Here is an 8,415-nt window from a genome sequence, read left to right as displayed (position 1 = left end):
CATGATCTCTGTTCAAATTGGCTCAGAGTCACCCATAATCTAAGTGTGCTGTATATTTAAATGATAGAGCACAGCAGCTGATGCTGTGTGTGGTTACCCAACAAGCCATGGTGGAATATTGAGTATGAGATACATGTGCCTGGAATGAGTGTTTAACACACAAAAAAAAAAAAAAAAAAAAAAAAAAAAAACTGTAGATTAGTGCATGCAGTATCCTAACGGTTGTTGACCAATAGTTTCAACAGGAAAGAAGCAAGTGCAGGCATTTATCTGTCTTGCATAGTTTTTAAAGAAAGCCTTCAGGCTGTTTCTTAAGATGTTTTGGCCCAACTGTTACTTATGGAAGACTAATATTGTAGTATGTTAAAACTGCCTCTAGGTTTTACAGTATAACAGTGTTTGTTATTACATGAAATGATTGTCACTGCTCATGAACACTGGCTCAGTCCCTCCAGTCATTTTACAACCAGCCCCAGAAGTACTGGCTTGTCCTTGCATTTTGCACCATCATGGTCTTGTGAGAGACTACAATACTATACCCTTTTGAACAGATGCTAGCCATGTGATGTCACTTCAGAAGTGTATCAAGAGAACAGTTACACAGAGATTTAATTTTGTGATAGTGACAAAATATTCATTCCCAAATAGCTGGCAATTTTTTTGTAGCCTTATAACATCTGCTGGTCTTGGGTACCAAAAAACATTCTCTCTCAGGATTCAATGACAGTATTACTACTACTTCTGTGATAGTAATTTGGTGTACAGCAAACAAAATAGCTACAGGGAAATGAATTTATGGTGAAATAGTTTAAAGCTGAGTAGATGACACATTATGGGTAAGCAGTGTGCAAATGATGAACTGCACATGATCCAGACTTCCTGTCTGTTGAACTAGTCCATAGCTTAACTGTTTACATGTTTGACATCTACAACTGTGTAGATCAGTTTCATCTGCAATTCTACAAGTCCGATCCTATTGCTGTACTGCCACACATTCCATTCTGTGTATTGAAGGTACAGGCATTGTGTGTTCTTGATATTTGCTTATTTCACGACTTAACAGCAAACAGAATCTGACGATGCCCTAAAAATACGAAACACGTCATTAAACAGTTTTTGCAAAAGTCTGTTTTTCTTCAAACAGTTTATATTTGAGCCAGCATGACGTAGTGGGAAAAGTTTTATTAAAAAGCATTGTTAACTGAAGCAATGATACTGGTGGAATTGTTGCTGCTTATCTTCCACAAACATTTTTCAGGTTCAAACTTTATTTATTGAGCTCGATATTTTGTTTATGATCCCTGAGGTACTGGGCTTTCCAAAATTCTGCTAACTCCTTTCACAATGCCATTTACAGAATGTAAGAGACTTCTATTTTTGAGTGATTGACTGGGCCACATTTCCACTTGCGTACATGAAGCCTCCTGTAAAATTTCATTAGTCAGGTGTAAAGATGAAAAGAAATGTATACACAAATAAATGATGTATTTATTCAGATATAATCAAAAATATATGAGATAGGAATAGGTAGAAAACAAACATGAACAATGTGTTTCATAATTTCTATAACAGATTTATTGAATATAAATAGTATTTTATATTGGACTAGGTTTATCATCTGGTTCACTATCCACCTCTTTCCTCATTATTTTGCTGCACACATTTTTAACATGTCAGTCTCCCTCTCTCTCACACACACACATTCACACTCGAGTTCATTCTCTCTGTTTGCTGAGAAGCACGGAATGTCCTCGGGTAGTTTCTATCCATCGTGCACACACTTAACAGTATCTGGCACACAGTAAAATCTGGATAAAATGGAACTTTCTACAACGGTGTGTCAGCAGCACCTTACTCATGCATATCTGTTGTGGCCTCCACCCAAGTGTTCCATTCACAGTTTACACAATCACCCATTCCTTCACCGCAGATGCTTCCGACGCGTAACCCGTGGCAACATTCTCCAACGAACACAATTCTTTCGAATATGATACATTATCACATTTACACGTGTAATAACTGCAGTGCCAGAATTACACAGGTAACAGTAAGACTTCAGCGTATCGTATAATATGTGTATGTGTACATTTACAAATGTCAGTGAGTTTCAATGGTAACGTGACGTGGGGCAGTACTCGAGTTTGCCGCAGGGCACGTCACTTGGGTCGGCGGAAGTACCGCAGCACGACATAGCCGAGGGTACGGAAGAGCACCAGGAAGAAAAGCAGCACCAGTGTGTTGCCCCAAAGAGACGCCAGGCCCGCACCTTGCGACTCCAGGATGTCGTCCACAGAGACAGTCGACGAACCAGCTGCACACGACGGAAATTTGCTCTTTTCTTCAGCACACCTACGGCAACAAAATACAAACTGTTATTTCTGTGCCTCCAAGAAGTTCTACTTCACTTTCCATTCAACAGAGTATTGCAAATTTAATCACACAATGAGAGTTACCTATACGAATAAAAATCATTCATTAAGCCTGAGACTGCCTACGCACCCATTCTAAAAAAAAAAAAGTTTTTCATGTATTCCGTAAAAAATAATATACATTACCAATACTGAGAAGTAATCTTATTTTGTTCACTTTGGGCTGTGGTTTGAAAGCCATGACTGTTTATGATGTAAAAGACAATTTTTTAAAAATAGGATTATCTTTGCCTATTACTCATTTCCTTCCACAATGTATTAAACAACCCATACATGGTGCAAGTGTAGAAATACGGTTTACATTTGTTTGAGCTATGAACTCCACTCCAAATATTGGTTTGGTACAGTTCTCCACACCAGTCTGTTTTGGGTGAGATTTTCTTCCAGCAGTATTGATCTGAATAGTCTCCACACAGAGATCCAAATGGGGAACTACTTTACCTCTGGAATACATTAAGCAAGAGGATGCCATCTTAAAATACACATAGAACTCCATGTCCTGTAATTTCCCATTACTTTCAGCTGTGACACAGCACCTTGTGACACACACTATTTGTTGTCTCTGTCTTTCCCTATATTTTTTCCCCCTCTGCAGTTCCCTCTTGTACAACGGAAGTGATTCTCTGATGTCTTAACATGTGCCTCATCATCTTGTCCCTTCTTGTCAGTGTTTTCCGTGCTTCTTTCATCACCGATTCTGCCTTATTTCTTGTTTTAAGATTCCACCTGATTTTCAACATCTTTCTATAGTACCACATCTCACAAGGGAACCTCTCCATCGCACCCCCCTCAGAATTAGTTATAAGTTGGTACAGTGGATAGGCCTTGCAAAACTGAACACAGATCAATCGAGAAAACAGGAAGAAGTTGTGTGGAACTATGAAAAAATAAGCAAAATACACAAACTGAGTAGTCCATGTGGAAGATAGGCAATATCAGTGTTATTGTGAACCAAAGAGCGCTTTGGTCCCGTGATTAGCGTGTGCAATTGCGGAACGAGAGATCCTTGGTTCAAGTCTTCTCTTGGGTGAAAAGTTTAATTTTTTATTTTCAGACAATTATCAAAGTTCAGGCACTCACACATAATCAACTTCGCTCTCCAAAATTCCAGGACATGTTCAGATTTGCTTGGGCATATGCAGGATTTGATGGTCTACACACGGAAAAATTTGAAAACGTTAAAAACCTATGTTTTGACAGCACAGGCAGAAATGTGCGACTGTGAAACTGTTGCATTCATTTGTTGCAGTTTATGTGATGAACTCTTATGCTTTCTCACTTTTTTTGGGAGTGATTATCACATCCACAAGAAAACCTAAATCGGGCAAGGTAGAAGAATTTTTTTACCCATTCGCCAAGTGTACAAGTTAGGTGGGTCGACAACATATTCCTGTCATGTGACGCACATGCCGTCGCCAGTGTCGTATAGAATACATCAGACGTATTTTCTTGTGGAGGAATTGGTTGACCTATGACCTTGCAATCAAATGTTTTCAGTTTCCATTGGAGAGGCGCGTCCTTTCGGCTACTAATCGCACGGTTTTGCGGTGTGGTCGCAAAACACAGACACTAAACTTATTACAGTGAACAGGGACGTCAATGAACGAATGGACAGATCATAACTTTGCAAAAATAAAGCAAGTACACTTTTCACTCTAGGCAAGACTTGAACCAAGGACCTCTCGCTCTGCAGCTGCTCCCGCTAACCACAGGACCACCTCGCTCCTAACCTCTGACCTTCCTTGATGTTGCCTATCTTGCACATGGACTACTCAGTTTGTATATTTTGCTCATTTTTTCGTAGTTCCACACAACTTCTTCCTCTTTTCTCGATTGATCTGCGTTCAGTTTTTCAAGGCCTATTCACTGTGCCAACTTATACCTAAATCTGAGGGGGGTGCGATGGGGAGGTTCCCTCGTCAGACTCCAGTTATATCATTTTACAGTTTTCCCACAGCCCACAATTCACTTCCATACAATGCTGTGCTCCAGGTGTACATTCTCAGAAATTTCTTCCTCAAATTAAGGATGATATTTTATACTAGTAGACCTATCTTGGACAGTAACACCCTCTCTACAGGTGCTAGTCTCCTTTTTATGTCCTCCTTGCTTTGTCAGTCATGTGTTATTCTGCTCACAAGGTCCATTTCATGGTCCACATTTTGATGTTAAGTTTGTTGCTGATCTCATTTCTACTACTCCTCATTACTTTGTCTTTCTTTGGTTTAGCCTCAGCTCGTATTTTCAGGGCCCGTAATACTGCTTCAGTTTCACTGAGGATAGCAATGTCATCAGCAGATCTCATGATTGATATTCTTTCACCCTGAATTTTGATGCTACTGCTGAACATCGATTTGTGTCACTGTTTCTTCAATAAATATATTGGGCCACTGCAAGCTGTACTCTTCAGGAACCACATATTGCTCTAGCCTCTTCACAGATACTATCTGCATTGTTGAGGCACATAAATCTTCCAGCTCAGCAAGGTCCTGTTGTTCAGTGCGCATGCCACAATCTACCTTTATGAAATTAATTTAAAAAATTATTATTGAACACTAACAATGTTTTACTTTAGAACTGTATATGTGCTTAATCTGTGTTTCACATTTCATAGAATGTTGTGCTTGGGTATTGATGTTGGTATTCATGAAAACATGATGGAAGAACAACAACCCATCTTGTCAGCACAAATAACAATAGTAAACAGTTAAGGCTTTCAACGCAAAACATAGCTTTTTAAAGTATAGCAGTGTAAACTGCAAAGCAAAAATAACATTTGGCTTTCAAATGAAAATTCAGATGAAATTTTTTTTAATTGCCTAAAGAAATGCCAAGTAACATTTATAGGAGTGCAACTAGTCTTATACAAACACGTGTTCTAATGATTTATGCCTTGAAATGTTATTCTGTAATGAAGGTCACCTTTCTTCACTTAGACTGCATTCATTCACACCTCTTATGGATAGATGTTGCCTTCATTCAACAAATTTATGACTGCTTGGTCACTATGAAGAAGTGATCCTGTAAGCTTAATTATCTTAGGAAAGTAATTTCTTTCATTCTTTATTAACCGACTGTGTGTGATTTGTTCACATTCAAAAATCCAATTATAGCTTTCAGCAAATGTTGCATCACTTATTTCCAGTACCAAGATCTTGTTGCTTTAAGAGAAGTACATAACAAGCTTCTGATTACTCAGGTGGGGGTTATCCATGCGAAGTTCAGCAATTTTTGAAAAAATGAAATGAAAGCCTGAAGTGTTCTTTAAAAGTAGAGTGTAGTTGTATAGGGACAAAAACCATCTGCAAGTGTCATCTCTCTCTCTCTCCCTCACACACACACACACACACACACACACACACACACACACACACACACTAAGGCACTGAGAGAGAGAGAGAGAGAGAGAGAGAGAGAGAGAGAGAGTGTGTGTGTGTGTGTGTGTGTGTGTGTGTGTGTGTGTCGTCGTCAGAGTATGCACGATAATATCTGTTTGACGATCTGTACTCTGTACAAAGCAAGTACGTCAGGAGAAACGTGGATGAAAAATAGGAAAATCGAATGATTCCTCCTCCTCCTCCCCCCCCCCCCTCCCAAAGTGGTCCAAAAGCAAATTTCATAAAATATGGTTGTATTCCTAAGGTGACATATTTTATGATCACAGTGAACAGCAGTTTCCAATAAAAATGTGTTTTTATGGGTTATCCACATTTTTCAGTTATACAAGCAGACTTGGGTTTTCATTAAATGGATAATCAGAGCTTGCAGCATTTACTAAAATCCAGATGTCTGCCTCTGCATCAGTAATTCTGGTGTTGTACATAAACATTTGGCTTTGGCATGCAGAATATATTCCTGCATGTATACTTACTGTAGAGGTGTGCCTGAGAACTCGACGATTTGCATGTTCTGGAAGGCGTAGTGCACCATGCTGAGATACCGCAGCCACGACAGCCAGTACGGGATGTTGGTTGCAAGGTAGCCACCAAAAAGCTGTGTTGCAAGCGTGTACAGAGCACTGATGGTAATGGACACCTGCATGTCCATGCAGGACGCTCCCACGAAGAAGCCCACACTCTGTATTGGAAGAGAGTGGCTATTTTTAAACTGTTGGTCATTAATAAAATCAGAATAAGTTGACAACTGTTAACTACCGGAAAAGCAAATTCATATATATGTCAAAAGTGAGGAATGTGTTGAAGCAACAGACCATTCAGGAATGAGGTAAAGAAATAAATCAACACCCCAAGTCAAGAGCACATCATTTCTGTCACCACTGGCCCAGTGTCCTGGGAGAACTTTCCACTTCATTTCTTACAAAGCTATACCCTCTTCACTGCCATGCAGATAAACCTCTAGCCAATCAATATTGTCTACTTCTGCAAATTTCTTTACAAATTCAGGTTATACATTTATGTGAACAGGATATGCATTCCAAAGCAGTACGAAAGCTCAAGCTAAAGAATGATAAATTTAATATTACTTACAACACAAATCCTGCACATTATTAAAAAATATATAATTGGATTATTACAATGATTTAAACTGAGATGAATTAACTAAGCATCTAGATTTTACTGATTACACGAGTAACTGTTCAGTCACAGGCACGAGTTTTTTGTAGAGGATCACTAACTTCCTTTTGCTAGCAGTTTTTTAAAGTCATTCATTTTATACGACAAGAGCAATCAGATATTTTTGCAACAGCACAATTCATTCTTGGCCGAAAGCAGGTCAGTAATATGCCACTGAGACACTCAATTTGCCCTTTTCTTTTGTCTAAAGTGGAGCTCTGTTGACACATCCTGAGGCATCAAGGAATTGTTAATCTGGTAATGTAGGAAAATGCGCAGGGTAAAAACTGTAAAGTGAAATGAAGGCATTAAGCAGGTTCAAATGGATGTTGGTTGCTGTAGTTATGCAGAGATGAAGCAGCTTACATTGGATAAACTGGTATGGTGAAGAGCTGCACAAAACCAGTCTTCTGACTTGGGGGGGGGGGGGGTGAACTTTTAAGTGTTTCTGTAGGTAAAAGTTGGCATTTTGGCTCTTGAAGGCAAGTAATGGCCGTAAGTTAAATAGGACTCTACTGAAACTATTAGTTTTTAGGGATTAGGAAGAATTGTTTGTATGACTACATTTTGAAATGTCGAACCTGTTGAAACAAGAACAACTTTTCGCATGAAGGAAGAAACTATTCAGGAGAAACATTCAGCTGTAGGTGTGTGGGGTATGGAGCAGAGATTTGCTGTCTTCCAAGGAGCAGTTGATAACTGTGATTGCCCTTGTCACATACTACTTCCCCCACCCGCAAATTATGTCTCATGGATACTAACACATTCTTCACATAGATCCCAACTTGTTCGTTTTCTGTATGTTTCAGTTAGAACCAAATCAGACCTACAGAAGTGAAATGTCGTGTAACTGCACTCATACCTGAGCAACAACAGTGTTGAGCAGCAGGAAGGCAAGCAGAGTGGCAAAGACTGTCGGGGACTTCAGCCCCAGCATGGGGTAGGAGATGATGTGGTAGACCGCGGGCAGGGTGACTGTCAGTGGCAGCTCTCCCACCATCTTGGCAAGGTAATATGCAGACAGCCGGTACGATCCCGACAGCCTCTCTTTGTTGATCACCTCTCGTTCAGGTGGAACTGAGACACAAATATGAATATTTAATTTTTACTCGTAACATGAATTTCAGAGTATGTATATCAAATAAATAAAATAAAATTCTTAAGAAACAGCAACACCCTTAAATTCACAGGACAGTTCACATCTTAACAGAGTGCTTATGTTTCACCACTAGTAATTTCTGAGTATTTGCAGTTTACTGTCTGATGTCTGCTGGTAATCCGTAAAAAGTATTTTGCACCACCATATAAAATTCAGTTCTGAGCCCTAAACAAGGCGACACAGTTCATATAAAAATTAGTCTTGGTCTAGAATTGAGGTTGTGGATTTTTACAGTTCATCCTAAATTCACTGC

The 8,415-nt window shown here is 39.3% G+C and overlaps 1 protein-coding gene across 1 annotated transcript in view; it reads right to left on the bottom strand.

The window, feature by feature from the left end:
• Nucleotides 1–1,468: 1,468 nt before the first annotated feature.
• The window catches only part of LOC126456563 (uncharacterized), an 85,299-nt gene continuing 78,352 nt past the window's right edge, over nt 1,469–8,415 (bottom strand). The window contains exons 9-11 of the mRNA XM_050092309.1: nt 7,866–8,080; nt 6,301–6,506; nt 1,469–2,349 (exon numbers count right to left, since the gene is read on the bottom strand). Coding sequence (XP_049948266.1) covers nt 2,157–2,349; nt 6,301–6,506; nt 7,866–8,080 — 614 coding nt within the window. The 3' untranslated portion in view covers nt 1,469–2,156. The remainder of the gene's footprint in view (nt 2,350–6,300; nt 6,507–7,865; nt 8,081–8,415) is intronic.

The sequence above is a fragment of the Schistocerca serialis genome, chromosome 2 (assembly GCF_023864345.2).
Source record: "Schistocerca serialis cubense isolate TAMUIC-IGC-003099 chromosome 2, iqSchSeri2.2, whole genome shotgun sequence".
Lineage (NCBI taxonomy): Eukaryota > Metazoa > Arthropoda > Insecta > Orthoptera > Acrididae > Schistocerca > Schistocerca serialis.
The sequence above is the reverse complement of the archived record's forward strand: the minus strand, read 5'-3'. Positions and strand labels throughout refer to the sequence as shown.